Source organism: Aptenodytes patagonicus, chromosome 1 (genome assembly GCF_965638725.1).
Source record: "Aptenodytes patagonicus chromosome 1, bAptPat1.pri.cur, whole genome shotgun sequence".
NCBI lineage: Eukaryota > Metazoa > Chordata > Aves > Sphenisciformes > Spheniscidae > Aptenodytes > Aptenodytes patagonicus.
In genome coordinates this window covers 161,953,810-161,970,505 of record NC_134949.1, presented here as the reverse complement: position 1 = coordinate 161,970,505, position 16,696 = coordinate 161,953,810, and the positions used below count along the sequence as shown (strand labels likewise).

Below are 16,696 nucleotides of genomic sequence, written 5' to 3'. Positions count from 1 at the left end.
GAGGGCGGAGAGACGGACGGACCCCGGCCCGGAAGCGGAAGCCGAAGCCGCGGCGGTCGTGACTTCCTGTCTCGGGAGGAGCGGTGGTTGAAGTTGCGCGTCGGGGTCTGCGCCGGCCCGAGGCACCGCTGGCGGCAGCCGCCGCGGCCGCGCGGGAGCATGCCGCGGGTGGGTCTCGCCTCGGGTGGGTCTCGCCTCGGGCCGGTCCCACCCCGCGGGGAGGGGGTGGCGGTGGCGGTTGGGGTAGGTAGAGGGCCGGTCCCGTCCCGTCCCGTCCCGTCCCGTCCCGTCCCGTCCCTGTAAGGCCGGGACGGGGCGGGCGAGAGCCGGGTCGCGCCTGCGGTGCGGGCCGGGCCTGGCCGGGCCGGGGGGGGCGGGGGGCGGCGGCGGCCGGCAGATTTGGTTTTGATTTGGTGTTTGGGGTCTCGCCGTGACGAAATGCGGCTCTTCCCCGGGCGGGAGCGGCTGGCAGGCGGGGTGCTGTCCCGTGGGCGCCTGTGGCTCCTGCGCCTGCCTTTCGGGACGCCTCTCCCGAGGAACTGACCGCTGCCTTAGCAGCGCCGTTAAAAGTTCCTTCGGGTGCCTTCCTGCCAAGCCCTGGGAGAGCTTTTGCATCTTCGCAGCGAGACCTTGCCCTAGTGTTTCGTGTGTCTCCGCTGCCGCGTGGAACAATTTCTGCGAGTGGGGAAGCTTGTAGAAGGTGGGGCAGGTGATGATAACTTCAGTGTTGCTTGATCTGCCAAGTGAATGTGTTGAAAAGGCTGAGCAGGATGTTTCTTTTAGGTAAAAATAGAAATAATTTAACATGCTTGGAAAGTAATATGTTTTAGGAGCCCATGCCCACGAGAAAGCTAAGGCTCTAATAGGATAGCTGTCCTTGGTTTGTTGTTGTTTTGGTTTTTTTACACAGTACCGTCATAATTCGAGACATGCTTGTAAGGTTCATTAAGATTTGTCAGTTGGGAGGGGAAGTATAATAAGAGTTGAGGGGAAAACATGTCCAATTATGAATATGTGCCACTCGATGTAGAGCTGTGGAAGTTTGCTGTTTGAAATAGGTAGGAGAAGTGGCTCGCTGACTTTAAAAGCCAGAGCCCTTAAATGTCTGACGCTTAGTTGTTCTTACTCTGCTTCTTCCTTGGCTAGGAGTGGCTACTTTGCTGTTTTGACCTTTTTTTGTTTTGTTTTTTAATGGGAGACTCTGTAAAATTTTAGTACTAAGAAAGTGTATTTTTCCTGTCCTTACTAAACTTGTAGGTTTTCGTCCAGATTAGTTCCCCCTCTGAAACTAATTTTTTACAGTTGACGACTTAATATTTCTACTTACAGAAGTCTTCTGAATAAATACGAGTAAATGTAAAGCGTGTGTAAATCTTGTCTGTGTCTGGAGGAGGTGGAGTGTAGGGGAAGTAAGTGCAGTAGAAAGAAACAGATGTCTTCAGATGTTTCTCTGTGTTCTTAAGAAATACCTCATTTTGTTTGTTTGTTTGTTTTGAAACTGTGAAATCCAAAGGATTGCAGTGAGTGTTAAAACTAACTTTTTTTTTTAAAGCTCTTTAATGAGAAAGCAGCCGTTAAACACCTCAGTGCTCTTCTTAGCACTAACTTTAAGGCTGCTCGTATGCTAGAAGTTAGCTTTAAGGAGGCAATGTAAATCTATCATAACTTTGTTGTTATGCACTATGTATGTTTTATACTGTGTGTTGTATGTACAGTCCAGGGCATTTAGATGTGATTCTTGAACTTCATTATAAGATGTTTTCAAGTTTATAAGATGTTTCAAACAAGAGCTGAGCTTGATAGGAGGAGCATGAACATGATATGCATGGTTTCATCAGTAAGGCAGATGTAACGTCTAGGCGTATTGGCTGTTAGCACTACTTAATTTTCTTTCAAGTAACTGAAGACAAACAGTAATTATGTGTGTAATTCAAAAGCAGTTTTACTCAAAGTTCATAAATGGAATTGTCTTTCAGGCAGAGATGAAGCCTGGGAAATCATCACATCCAAAGGTAAATGTTTTATAATGTGATTAGTGTATGAAAATAGCACTTTTTTAATATTAAAAATGTAGACAAGGACAAAAAATACAACAGAATTTGTGGCAAGTACAAGAGTAATTTCAACTGCCATTGAAAATGAATGAAAAATTGTTCCCAAGGACTTTAAGTATGCACTTGAGTTTTTATGATCTTCAGTTGATAATGACATTAACCATTTAAGAATAGCATTAGGGCACAGCAGAATATTATTATAAACAAGACATTTTAAAGACTTTATTTTTTTCCTCAGAATTTTTATTGTTACGAGTGATTTATATTTTCAGTAGTTAGTTAATTATGGGATTTGTAGCTCATCTGATAGAACATAGAGGTCTGCAGTAACTCCTGGACTGCGGATTCAGCAGTGGAGATGTATAGGTACAGGTGTGTGTGTATCTACATATGTGTATATCCCTGTGGCATAAAATTGAAACTCATTACTTCCAAATTTCATTTCTGTTTTGAGAGGCAATACAGTCTGTGGCTGTGTAAACTGAACTGGCCTTTAATGGCCGTTAAGCCAAAGGCACAGCAGCAGCCTGGCTAAGTCTTACTTTCATTAGGTCCTAACATTGAGTTGGGCTGCGTTGCTGCTGTTCTGCATTAATGGTTTCCCTGATAGAACTCTGTATTTCAATATTGTCTTCTACTTGTCTCTTAAGTTTACAAGCATCATCAAAAAAAACACTTGTAGGAACCGCCAGCATTCACAAAGGCTAGCCTTTCTAATGCAGCATTATCAGAGGTACAGGAGGAAATGTGAAGCAGATAGATGCTAGAGGAAAGACCTCTGATCGTATTTGTGACTAAGAAAACATCATCTGTGAGGAGAATGCAGAGGAACTGAGTTTATATAGTCTGCAGAAATTGACAGTAGGTTACATATTTGGAGGTTAATCAACATTGAACTGGAAGTAAAAAATTTTAAGTTGCTAAGTCTTCCTTCCTGTTAAGTATTAGGAAATATTTTCTAATAATAAGAGTAGCTAAGAACAGCTTATGTAGGAATTTCCATTAATATAAGAGTTACCTAGGAAAACATCTACCAGATAAAACTATATGGTTCTGCTCTTGGTGACTGTATATTTGTCACAGACATTGACTTTCATGACAAGCTTAAAAAAACAAAAAACTCTTACGCTTGTTTTCATAGCCTCTAACTTAGTGTAAATAATCAGCAGTTATAAAATACGGTTACTGTGTATGCTGTAAAATGGGATGTGATGATTTGTGTCGTGGTTTAAACTCAGCCGACAACTGAGCACCATGCAGCCGCTCGCCCACTCCCCCCCCCCCGTCCTGGTGGGATGGGGGAGAGGATTGGAAGAGTAAAAGTGAGAAAACTCGTGGGTTGGGATAAAGACAGTTTAATAATTGAAACAAAATAAAATAGTAATAATAATAATAATAATAGAATATACAAAGCAAGTGATGCACAGTGCAATTGCTCACCACCCGCCGACCGATGCCAGTCCCTGAGCAGCAGCCCCCCGGCCAGCTTTCCCCAGTTTATGTACTGAGCATGACGTCACATGGTATGGAATGTCCCTCTGGCCAGTTTGGGTCAGCTGTCCTGGCTGTGCCCCCTCCCAGCTTCTTGTGCCCCTCCAGCCTCCTCAGTGGGTAGAGCATGGGAAGCTGAAAAGTCCTTGACTAGTGTAAGCACTACCTAGCAACAACTAAAACATCGGTGTGTTACCAACATTATTCTCATGCTAAATCCAAAACTCAGCACTGTGCCAGCTACTAGGAAGAAAATTAACTCTATCCCTGCCGAAACCAGGACAACTTGTTACAGGAAGGCCTTGTCATTGGCGAAGTTGTGACAATTACTTGAAATATAGTGCTGCAATATAATGTTCCTTAAAAAAACTAAGGGTTTTTTTAGTGAAGCAAGAATGATTTCCAAGGGGTTAATGTTTTATCTAGGAGATTTGAAAAGGAAAGCTGTAGAGAAGCTTTATTTCCCTGGCTGAAACAGAACTTCCACTAGCCTGGCACTGGCTAACTTGCTGACTTCCCTTGGTTCCGGTGTCTCTGTCTGTAATAAATGGATGATGTTTCATGCCGTCTCTGTAGAGCTGTGATACTTCTAACAGTAGAACGCAATATAACTGAGATAATCCTGTTAAACAGTCAGCCATTAAAAAAGAAAAATTAACTAGTTATATTTGCAGATGACCAAAATTGATTAAAAAGTTCTCTTTTAGGAGACATAAAGGGGTGCACGCTTCTTGCCTTAACTAGGACATCAGGCAGTTACGGAGCAAGTCTGTAGGTGGTTCTTGTAGTCTAGGAACAGAAGTAGTCTTGTCTAGAAAGAGAAACAGGCTTGTCCAGGTGGTGGGTCCGCTTTGTTTCTCAGGTTGACCAGCTCAGACATCGAAGTCTAAATATATTATTCTCCCTTTCCTTCCCTATTCTCCCCCACCACCACCTTTCCTTGATTATTCTGGCATCTTATTAGTCACAAAAATTAGAGATACAGGAGAATTGCAACACGTGCTCTTCATAATTCAACATAGAGTTTTTGCGTCATAGCGTCTTATGTTGTAAACTGTTTGACAGGTTTATAACTTCCCATCCAGTACAACAGTAATGGGAAATGAAAACCAAGATGAGATTTTTTTTTTTTTTTGTGTAGCCTCGCAGTATGTTGAGCAGTCTCAAATCTCATACACTTCAAAAAGTGTTGAACGACGCCTTATCACTCACTGAAAATTACTATATTGGCTTACCTTTTTTATTTATGTCCTTTAAGTGGAAATTTGGTTCTGCTTGTATCATCTTCTACTGTTCAGGTCAAACAAGATAACGTTTGGAAGGCCTGCTACTTTGGGCTCTGTAGAAAGCACGGTTTGTAGCTTTATTGAGATTGGGCTTGTATTGACTTGGTTTAGAGTCTCTTCTAGGCCTGTGTGCTTGTTTGAGAAACCATCATTTTGCTTTCTAGTGATCTTTCAATTGGTACTGGAAGGAGGCAGGGAAGAACCTAGGAGAAACTTGTATCTTAGTTCTCTAGCTAACAAATCTTGCAGTAAGATGTGAAGTTAGAGACGTGGTCTAACTCAAGCTTGGAAATGGACGGAACTAGTGAAGTTTCATGTAGCTGGGAAGAAAACTTTAATAGTCGTGGAGTTGTTCATTAGTGCAGAGTAGTCAGCTTTACTTAAATATGTAGGTGAGTATGAAATGTTTGTGGCTGTGTAGTTTACCCTTCCTGTTAACCACCATATGCTGTGTTCTAGTTGGAGGATGCATTGGTTTTGCAACTCCAGTAGCAAAGGTTTTATATATACCTATAAATATATATATATATATCAGAAGTAGTCACACAGCAGCAGTATCTCAGTAGTATTGCATTTTGATAATATTATCCTACTGAAATGAAAATAGAAGCGGTGCACAAATGAAACTAACATGGCTTATAAAATCAGCTGTATCAGTCTTCAAATGGCAATCCTTAGTGTATATGGTTAACCATCCGCAAAACTTAATCACCTTAAGTAAGATTTTTATGACGACTTTGGTTTTTAATAGTGGGTTTTAATGATGGGTCTTTTACTTTTTTGTGAATGTCTTGTTGAGAAAGCATTTTTGGACTCTCTTTCATTTTCTAAGAAAGTCAGCAAAATTTTGAATAGCGTAGATAAGGAGAGTGTTTTTACTGTGTCATTATCAATGTTCTTATAATCTTGAAATGTAATGCAGGAAATGTCTGTCAACTTCATTAGGAAGTTCCCTTACAAATTAAAGTATTTACTTTATGTGTCTCCTAATTACTGTGACTTCTTTGCTAGACAAATGGATCACAAGAATTAAATTTTCATACAGACAATATTTGTGCATACTCGGATGTGGATATTGAACATGAGCTCATAAATAATGTAAGAGAACAAATTTGGATTAACTGCTCTCTAGACTACTTTATATTTCACCAATTTTGCATATTTGGAATAGATACAAAATATAAAAGCTTAATTTCGCGTTGCCTTTAGTTAATATGTGAATCGTAAGATGTAACAGATCTATTTTTATTTCTGATTTATATCTAATTGTTGCATAAAATAGAGATGGCAGTTTTTCCTGGTCATACGGGGTGCCTGTCATATTTGTGGAGTGCAAAGGCTGTGACTGCAGAGGTCGCCTTTTATCACTCGAGCCTACCAAGATGGCTGGTGCAGTTGCAGCCCTCTCCAGTAGTATTAGGCCATACAGCTTATTTTGGTGTGGATCCTGTGACTTAATTGAATGCTTGGGTGCATCTCTGCATGTCAGACTCCTTTGGAGTTAATTCAGTTTCTTACTGCACTACATCATTTTAGGAGGTTATAACTTTGAGCGTGTCTAAACTGTAATTATTATCTGCTGTATAACTTAGAGTGTTCTTAAACAAGTGAGCTTGTGTTGCCACTTCCAGGCAGTATGGTTATTCAAGTCAGTGGTGACTGAATGGTCACTGTGGTTCTCATTTAGGTTTGGCAGTTTTTGCCTATTCCCATATTACACTTCAACCCAGCAGTGAATAATGTGAGAGATTCTGTGTATGCTGTGAGACATGACTATCTCTTATGGTTGGAAAGAAGATTTAATCCATTATCATTGACATCACTCTCTTCATTTTATGCTGTGTGTATGTTTTTGTCATGAGTCTGTTTTCACATTTGGACTTTTCAGCAGTTGTGCTTTTCATTGATCAGAGAATAATGTAGTTAGCGGATTGTTTTCAGTGGTCTTGTATGATGATACAATCTTTCATTCAGCTAAAGATTTAATATGGATTACTGATCCGATAGTGGAAAACTATCATTATAAATCAGAACCAATCCAAATACAGCAAAACAGCTGTCATAAATGCAACTACATAAGATACCACATTGTAGTTGCATTTACTATAGAGGAGTCTCTTTCTCACGACCAGTTTACGTATTGCTCTGTAATCACAGTTGATCAAGATTCTGAACTACAGCTACTAAACAATAGCAGACCCTGCATGCGTTGTGAGCCTCCACTGGTTGCAGAGTGAAGTGCATAGGCTTACTGGGTGGTCCTCTTGGCCTTAATCAGTAGCAACTTAGAAATAAGGGCTATTCTTGTTTGTGTTCGCTGGATTCTAGGATTACTTATGTGAGAAGCTTTGACAAACTGGTGATACGGTCTTGTATGGTTGTTCCGTTGGTCGGTAGGGAAGACTGAGGGAAAGCGTAAGTTATTACGGTCCCAGTCAACCAATTTTCTAGTGCTACTGGTGGTCCTTGCCTGCTGAAATAACGTAAATGGGATTTTGAAGAGTTCTCAAGCCTTTGCCTTATGATTGCTTTTCTGCTTGTTTAACAGAGTTGAATGGTTTCCAAAAATTCAAAGGGAGTTTGCCACCAAGTTTGATGTTTATGCTTTAATGTATTGACTTGCCATTAATCTTCTGCAACTATGAATGCTTAAATCACTTCCGTTTTCTTTCCCCTGTATTTATACATATATGTTTCGGTTTTGTTTTTGTTTTTTTTTTTTTACAGGATTTACTTGGAGTAAAAGATCACTGACTTCTACAATGGAAAAGTCATGGATGCTTTGGACCTTTGTTAAAAGATGGCTACTAGCTTTGGCTTCCTGGTCTTGGAGTCTCTGCCGTATTTGTCTTTTACCCTTGATAGTAACTTTTCACTTGTACGGAGGCATTATACTACTTATATTAATATTTGTATCAATAGCGGGTATATTATATAAATTCCAGGATGTGCTGCTTTACTTTCCTGAACAGCCCTCTTCATCACGCCTTTATGTTCCTATGCCTACTGGTATACCACATGAAAATATCTTCATCAAAACCAAAGATGGAGTTCTTCTCAATCTTATTCTGCTGAGATACACAGGGGACAATGCAGCGTATTCTCCAACCATCATTTACTTTCATGGGAATGCAGGCAACATTGGCCACAGGTTGCCAAACGCTTTGTTAATGCTGGTAAACCTGAAAGTAAACTTAATTCTTGTCGATTATAGAGGGTATGGAAAAAGTGAAGGAGAAGCAAGTGAAGAAGGTTTGTACTTAGATTCTGAGGCTGTGTTAGACTATGTGATGACTCGGTCTGATCTTGATAAAACAAAAATTTTTCTTTTTGGCCGTTCCTTGGGGGGAGCAGTGGCTATTCACTTAGCTTCTGAAAATTCCCATAGGATTTCTGCTATCGTGGTGGAGAACACCTTTCTTAGCATCCCATACATGGCCAGCACTTTGTTTTCTTTCTTTCCGATGAGGTATCTTCCTTTATGGTGCTACAAAAATAAATTTCTGTCCTACAGAAAAATCTCCCAGTGCAGAATGCCTTCTCTCTTCGTCTCTGGGTTGTCTGACCAGTTAATTCCACCAGTTATGATGAAGCAACTCTATGAATTATCCCCAGCTCGGACTAAGAGATTGGCGATATTTCCTGATGGAACTCATAATGACACTTGGCAATGCCAGGGTTATTTCACTGCACTTGAACAGTTCATCAAAGAAGTAATAAAGAGTCACTCCCCTGAAGAAATGGCGAAAACATCATCTAACGTAACAATAATATAATTGATAGTCGTCTTTGGGGTGGGGTGGGGGGAGTACCTGCACTGTACCTTGATTTGTGAAAAGTGGTAAAAGAATGTCCATTTTTAAATGTATGTCATGTCTGTACTTGCCTAAAGAGTGAAATTAAACTTGGAAGGGTCTGATGCTTTATTAAGATGTTCTGGATAACTTTTACATTTGCAGCACTGTAAATGAACCATTTTATGTCTTTCTCATACTTTTTTGGTATCTCTGTCCATATATTGCATTTGTTTGATATGTACAACGGTTGCTATTAAAGGAACTTGCTACAAAAGTAGTACAGAATGTATTAGTTTAAAACAACAGGAGGCTCTTCAGTATTCACTGCTGTATGGGTGAGCTTTTTGGACAGTCATGGTTAGCACAATGATTTGTTGCTTCTCTTAGAGTTTATTTAAAGTGTGCCATGCATGAGATTAGTGTTTTATTCCTTGAAATTTTATATTATGCAAGGTGGGAAGTCTTTAATGTGCTAAATAATAATATAAAGTAACATTAATGGTAGAGTATACTTGCAGGTATACTATCCTGGGTTACTGCGGTTTTTTATGGTTATGCATACATACATATTTCAAACTGCAACTGAAGAGGAAAAGACGCTTTCCCTGTTTTCATTTTACTATTTGTATTGTAATAGTGCCCGGAAAGTTGTATGTGCCTAAACATCATGGCTTCAGGATTTTGCCCAGGCAATTTCTTCATAGAAAATAGAAGTAACCTTCAAAAAGAGAGCAGTGCGATCCAAGCTCCTTTCCGCCCCAACCTCTCCTCACGAACGTACAGGCAAACTATTTGTTGGTATTAGTCTGCTTGTGCATGTGAGGTGGGATTTCCCAAGGCAGAGTGGGTGGTGTGATAGAAAGGAGTGTCATACAAGGTAAAAGTATGTATTCGTGTTTGGGGGTTTTTTTTGGTTGGTTTGTTTTTTTTTTTTAGGCTGGTGTAGCTAAATGTCTGTGCCCTTTATTTATACCTCCAAAAGAAACAAATCCAAATTATTACCAGTGATTACATGATTAGAGATTAATGTATACAGTTGTTGCAGTAAGGATAATAAAAATGAGCTGTGCATTAAATTTAGTAGACCTAAACTTAGTTGGTCTGAAAGAGATGACATTTATTCTAACACTTTTACCCATTTGCTTGCAAAAAGTCTCTTACAGTTCTGTTGTACCATGTGGAAGTAGCCTAAGCATCAGCTGGAGTGAGTTTTCTTTAGCTCTGCTGGGGTTTTTGAAGCCAGTGTGACCGTTTCAGAGCCAGCAGTACTTAAATTGAGAGAGTATGATTCTGACTGAGGGGTGGGGGTGGGGGTGGGGGGTGGGTTTGTTTTTAGGAGTCCTTATCCTAGGTAGTCATATCAAAGTTGTATGCTGTTAGCTCAGTCCATATTGGAGTGTGGGGCTGTTTAAATCTCTTCTGCAGGTTTAGTTTCTCATTTGCTGCAGCTGATAGTTTGCATCTTCAAAATATTTTTTGTGGGAAGAACGGACTGGAAAATCTTCCACACAATCTGTGCCATTGCCCTTCGGACTGAAAATTTTAAATAAACTTTTCTGCCATGTTGTCCTGATTCAGAAAAGCATCTCGGCACACACTTAAAATCTGTTTCCTGATGGACAGTGGTATTTTAAGCTTGCGCTTAAGTTCTCTGGTTGAATAAAACTGCTTCCCTGAACTGGTGCCTTAATGGTTATGCCTCCTAAAATTTATTACATGGAATTACAGGTCTTATGTACATGTGGGTAATAGTTGTCAGCAATTTATAGATAAGGTGATACGTCTTTACTTAAATGTGATTTTTTTTTTTTTTTTTTTTAAACAAACGTACATACCAGAGGTTGCTGCTTTCTCTGGTAAGTATCTTTTGTCATACTATTATTAAGATTTTCTTGGAGCTGATTGAAAAAGCTATAGACCTTTTTTGGATCTATAGACCTAAAATCATTATAGACAGAGCATAGTTTTAAATCTGAGTGAAACCAAAACTATCTCCTCAGCCTTCCAGTGGCGGTATTTTTTGGGGGGAGAGGCGGGTGGGGAAGGTATATTGGTGAAATTTGGCTGGTGGGTGTGTGTGTGTGGGGGGGGGGTGCTTATATAGCAGAAGGGAGTTAATAGACATAGCATTCCCTTTCCCTGATGTGTTCTAAAATGACAATGTGAGCTGCTTGCACAGATTGTTTCAGCTACTTAACATTGCTTTAGAATTAAGGTGGGGGGAGAGAAGGAAAGTAAGCGGGCAAATACTGCTTTTCTAAAAATAAGTTGATAAAGCCAAAAAAAGTAGATTACTTGTTGGAGACAGAATGCAGAGAAAGTAAATAATTGTTTCAGAAGTTGTCATAACTTGCCATTAAATACCATTGTTTTTTTTTTCATAAAATGTCGGTTTCTAAAGTAACATGACTTTTTACCCCACTTCCCGCCAATCAAAGACAAACAAAAACCTCAACCCAAAATACCCCCAGTATTATGTGGCACTTGTATACAAATGAAGTATTCTCATTTGGGCACACAGTTGCTAAGTCAAATGTGTGGCATTAGATTATGGCAACCTGGAGCTGTTCAAAGTGGACCGTATCTAAACGTTACTTTTGATGATCAAGCCCTATCTTTTCACTGTATTGTCTGCAGGACAAAAAGATGAAACTTTGTGTGATTTTGCAAGTATTGGGTATGAGAAGACACAACTGTCATATATGCATCCTTTATACTTCATGCGGTTTCTTCCACCTTCCACATACGCACATTTTTACTTCTCCCTTAACAGGTTGGGCGCATACACTTGGTGAATGAATGTCTGTTAGCATGCTGTTTTTCATTGCATTGGCTATGAAATCCACTGAAAGAAAATAGGAAGGAAATGGGGTTTTTTTAATGCAAATATTCCACTGCTGTACGTACGATCTTTGAAGGGAGGGAGAAGGAACTTGTTCTGACAAGTCGAGACTTGTTTTTATTTTATGGTCTGTGTGATGGAAACCCACAGTTATCTGCTGCTAAAAAGTGAACTGCAAGCAACGTGGTAGTAATAACTTTAAATTGCCAAAAGGTGTAGTACGATACTGTTGCATTTATTCCACTTAATACCATTATATGTTTTCCCTGAACAGTCCTCTGTTTGTGTATAGATGTTTCCCAAGGATTTGTCCCGTATATATAAATTTCTAGTTTGGGACAAGGAAGTTGAGTTATTTTCACAGGTTTGTAAGAAAGCCTCTTGGTTTAAATATGCTCAATAAAGCAGTTCTCTCTTTTATAAGAGGAACTTTTAAGTTTTAAAAAAAGAAAAAAAGAAAAAAAAAAAAGAATGGGGGGTCAGGAGTTGAACTGGAACAGCTGTAGCAGTAGAGTCCTTGTAAGGAAGCATCCAGTGTAAGACCTTGTGTGCGCACACACACGTGTGTGGTTTTAATTAGTGGAAATACTTGAGGCTTCCTGCTAACCCAAGTTTACATTCCCAGTATTTGTTTCTGAACTGTGAGATGCAGAGAGATAAGCTATGCTTTCATCTGAAGAAATGTTAACTGGTGTAGCTGCCCTCATGTCCATTTCTCAGGTAAAATTAGAAATAGAGCACAAATACATTTGGTAGGCTACGGACAATCTCTCAGCTGAAGGGCAGATGGATTAACTATTTATACAAAATATGCATATCAGCATCTCTAAGCTAATCATTTGCGTCACGTGGCGTGTTCACGGTGAAGAATGCAAGGCTGAACTGAGAGTCCAAGGTATGGTCTCTTCTATTAGCAAAAAGATGCAGACATACCTCCATTTGTATTTCATAACTCAATTCTTGAGAAGTACGGTGTTATTTTTGTTAATGACAGGTGATTTTGCCAGGGGCGCTTCTGCCAAATATAAAATCAGTGCCTCTTGCATGTACTGGGATCAGCCTGACGTATCCCATTAAGAATAACTTACAATGCCGTCCTGCTTGTATAATTTAGAGTAGAACCCCGCAGAAGTGTAAATAGAGATAGCATATTCAAGTTCTAAGTAACACTTGTGTTTTGAATTCAGAAACAGTCATTGAATATATGATGCAAGCTTTTTATTTTATTTTTCTTTAATATATAGTTAAAGCAAAAATGTCTTATAAAGTATTCTTAAGTTTTGTAGACAAAGCGTAAATGTTACTGTATATGTGCTGATTGTGGCAAAGTTTTACATTCTCATTCTAGTCTGGTTTTTACAATAAAATTAATTTTACAAAAAACACTTTTCTATTTTTATGTACTGACATATGCAATAAATTGATACATTAAAAGTGCTGTTAATGTCTTGTTCTAATTTGTGGCCTGTCTTCAGTATGCGTACAGGGGTATTTTTGTGTGCGTGGTAACTGATCAGCCTCAAGGTATCGTTTTCAGCTACTTCCTAAAACCAGAGCACATGGAGTAGACATCCACATTGTTAGACGCAGCGTTTGTGGAAAGCTATTACAGCAGGGAAAAACTACATTACAAATACCTGTTTCTAAGCTTTGTCATGTATCCTCACTTTCAGGAAGTGTTAATAAGTAAAACTAATATGCGGTAGCTCTCCATCACTTTCTGACATGCTCTGCATTTCAAAACTCCTCTGTTATCTGGGGGACTGAGAGATGGTCTAAATACTATGTCACGTGGGAAATATTTTTAAGTGTTTCTGACTAGTTTTACCACCTGTTGCTGGTAATATTTTAGATGTCAATTTTAAATGCTCTAATGCCGCTCTAGCAGGTTTATAGCAATTCATGTAGCTGCAGCGGGATACTCAGGCTGAAGCAATTTCTACTTTCTTACAGAGAAATGCGTAACTGAGCTTACATCACCTCTGCTCCTATCCTGCATGGTTAATGTGAAATACCCAGAAAATAAGGATTTACTGCTGTCTTTTCTAAAGCCGTAAAATGTGCGTCCTCTCCTGGATTACTGCAAGGCTTATAGTTCAAATTTAAACCGATGTACTCAGCACTGGTAAGGCCGCACCTCAAATACTGTGTTCAGTTTTGGGCCCCTCACTACAAGAAGGACGTTGAGGTGCTGGAGCGTGTCCAGAGAAGGGCAACGAGGCTGGTGAAGGGTCTGGAGAACAAGTCTTCTGAGGAGCGGCTGAGGGAACTGGGGTTGTTTAGCCTGGAGAAGAGGAGGCTGAGGGGAGACCTCATCGCTCTCTACAACTACCTGAGAGGAGGTTGTAGCGAGGTGGGTGTCGGTCTCTTCTCCCAAGTAACTAGCGATAGGAGGAGAGGAAATGGCCTCAAGTTGCGCCAGGGGAGGTTTAGATTGGACATGAGGAAAAATGTCTTTACTGAAAGAGTGGTTGAACATTGGAACGGGCTGCCCAGGGAAGTGGTTGAGTCCCCATCCCTGGAAGTATTTAAAAGACGAGTAGATGAGGCACTTAGGGACATGGTTTAGTGGGCATGGTGGTGTTGGGTCGATGGTTGGACTCGATGATCTTAGAGGTCTTTTCCAACCTTAATGATTCTATGAAAATTGATAAGCAGCTGGGCTACAAAGTGCAACGTAAACTGTCCTGGAATGTCTCATGACGTTATATTAATTTGCTTAGTAGATAGGTGGTGTGGTTTAACCTCAGTTGGCAACTGAGTACCACACAGCTGCTCACTCACTCCTCTCCCCACCCACCCCCCACCCCGGTGTGATGGGGGAGAGAACTGGAAGAGTAGAAGTGAGAAAAAACTTGTGGGTTTGAGATAAAAAACAGTTTAATAATTGAAATAATAATAGCAATAATAATAATGTAATAATAATAATACACAAAGCAAGTGATGCACAGTGCAATTGCTCACCACCTGCCGACAGATGCCCAGCCAGTCCCCGAGCAGCGGCCCCCCCGGCCAGCTTTCCCCAGTTTATGTACTGAGCATGACGTCACATGGTATGGAATGTCCCTTTGGCCAGTTTGGGTCAGCTGTCCTGGCTGTGCCCCCTCCCAGCTTCTTGTGCACCTGCAGCCTTCTCAGTCGGTAGAGCGTGGGAAGCTGAAAAGTCCTTGACTAGTGTAAGCACTGCTTAGCAACAACTAAAACATCGGTGTGTTATCAACATTGTTCTCACACTAAATGCAAAACACAGCACTGTGCCAGCTCCTAGGAAGGAAGTTAACTCTATCCCAGAGGAAACCAGGACAATAGGTATAGGCCTTCATATCAGATAGACAAAGGTAAAATACAGTATTTTAACTTCTCTCAGAATTTGCAAGTACTGCTTAAATCATAGTAAATGTTCATAAGGGCATACGAACATCTAAACTAAAATGCTAGAAAGGAAACCTAAACCAAAGGCGGGGGACTTGCTGTCTGTTAAAAAGATCAAGTATAGACAGGTAAGGTTTTGAGAAAATGCTGAACCATCAGCTAAACAAAAATTATTTGCTCTGAAGATACTGAACATGCTTGAGCTTTAAATCCTTTGTTGGACTCTATTCAGGGTCTTCATTTTAGACTTTTTGCAGAGTTCTGTCTCTAAGTAGATAAGAAAGATACACTGGATATTTTCTGGAAATGTTTTGAAAAGCTTAATGGGATTAATTTGTTATGCTTCAGCTTGGGCGGGGACAGAATAACTCTCCTATGTCTTGAAAAACAGCAATTTTTTGTTCTCTGAAAGGCAATACGGCTTAAAAGCAGAGCTGGTTTTAATGTATTAGAGAACATGGCTTCACTCATAATAATTGGAGGTACATCTTTAATAATCTTAAGCAATGAGCTGAATAGTGCAAAACTGCAAGGTTGCTGACATAAAATGTTAAGTGTGTTCACATACCAAGTTCGGACAGATGTTGCCGCTAGTTTTGATGAGCAGCTGAGGAATGGATTTTGCTGCTTGAAGACAGAAAGAAAGGAAGTTCTACAGCTGTTTTACGTTATGCTTACATCTGGTGTGGGCTAATTATTTACAAAAATTCAAAGGGAAAGGTCAGGCAGAGAACCCTTCCCTTTCTGTCCTTGAGGACTCGGGGACAGTGTAGCAATTAGATAAAGATATGAAGAAATAATGCTATGATTTGAAAATACTTGGATCCCTGTCCTGAGCCCTCTGTTAAAAGGTCCACAGATCGTAGCAGCAGCAGAGTGGCCACTCCCACATGAAGGGCCATGGCCATGGCCCATACAAATGCATTTTTAGCCCATCTGTGCAAAATCTGTCAAGTTGCAGTGTCGAAGAGGTGGACAAATGCAATACTCCGTGTTGCTGGATAGCCAAGCCAGTGAGACTATAAGAGAAGTGAGATACAGCTGTATGACAGAGCTCCTTTTTTCCTGTGCAGTAAGAAGGAATTGCTATAACATCATGGGGGCAGGGGGGAAGGGGAGGAGGCTGGCATTAAGGTGCTGTAGTATATAAATCTTGTGTTTTCTTTTTATATTCTATGTATTTTTTAAGTTATTTTATATTTCTTGTTGGTTCTGCTGCATTCTTTGAGAGACACCTATAATAATTGCTTTTCCTTCCTGTGCCATTTCCTATTCTCTTTGAAAGCACTGTAATAACCATGTAAAAAGTAATGATGGCTGCAAGTCAGCTGTATGTTTACTTTGTGTAGTATGCATGCCAGATTTGGACCCAAATTGTCTAGATGTCTAGAGAAATGAAGTCTTAGGCAAGGAATAAATCAAGCATGGCATATCTGAAATGTGCAGAGACACTCATGTTATCCTAGGCAATTTTGAAATTAGGAGGCAAAGAGAAAAGAATATCTTTTTTCTTCGGGAAAATCTTGTAGGATTTTTTGTTTGTTTTTTGTTCCTTTTAACAAGGTAATATATCAAATAAGGCTTTAACTGTTTGTATAACACATCCTTTACTTGCAAGGTATTCAACAGCTTCCTAAAATTTAAGATAATAGGATGCAAGATACACAGCCACAGGAGCACAGTATCCACAAATAGAGTGATTTTTGGATCCATATGTTAGACAGGAACTTACCTGGTTGTGCTACTGTGTAAATTGCAGTTAATGGCTGCAAGAACTAATTAAGTGTCCGTGAAGGGAATGTGTACTGTTTCAGAGGGCTATCTATGAATACTCTTAATACAGATATCTGTAAT

At 40.0% G+C, this 16,696-nt stretch overlaps 1 protein-coding gene across 4 annotated transcripts; it reads left to right on the top strand.

Annotated features, from left to right (window-relative positions):
* Positions 1-34: 34 nt before the first annotated feature.
* ABHD13 (abhydrolase domain containing 13) lies at positions 35-8,902 on the top strand. 4 transcript variants are annotated; one of them, XM_076361154.1, is made up of 3 exons: positions 35-184; positions 1,977-2,012; positions 7,559-8,902. In XM_076361154.1, the coding sequence occupies exons 1-3, from the start codon at positions 160-162 to the stop codon at positions 8,605-8,607; spliced, it is 1,110 nt and encodes a 369-aa protein (XP_076217269.1). In that variant the 5' UTR covers positions 35-159; the 3' UTR covers positions 8,608-8,902. The 4 variants fall into 4 exon arrangements, with proteins under 4 accessions (XP_076217269.1, XP_076217279.1, XP_076217272.1 ...); XM_076361173.1 differs by having other exon boundaries at positions 82-168; XM_076361164.1 differs by lacking the exon at positions 1,977-2,012 and having other exon boundaries at positions 35-168.
* Positions 8,903-16,696: the final 7,794 nt, after the last annotated feature.

Bases quoted from the DNA above. Each gene is read 5' to 3' on its own strand.
- ABHD13 (XM_076361154.1), top strand. From the start codon at position 160: ATGCCGCGGGTGGGTCTCGCCTCGG. The intron at 185-1,976 runs GTGGGTCTCGCC...ATTGTCTTTCAG, and splicing joins GCGGGTGGGTCTCGCCTCGG to GCAGAGATGAAGCCTGGGAA. The intron at 2,013-7,558 runs GTAAATGTTTTA...TTTTTTTTACAG, and splicing joins GGAAATCATCACATCCAAAG to GATTTACTTGGAGTAAAAGA.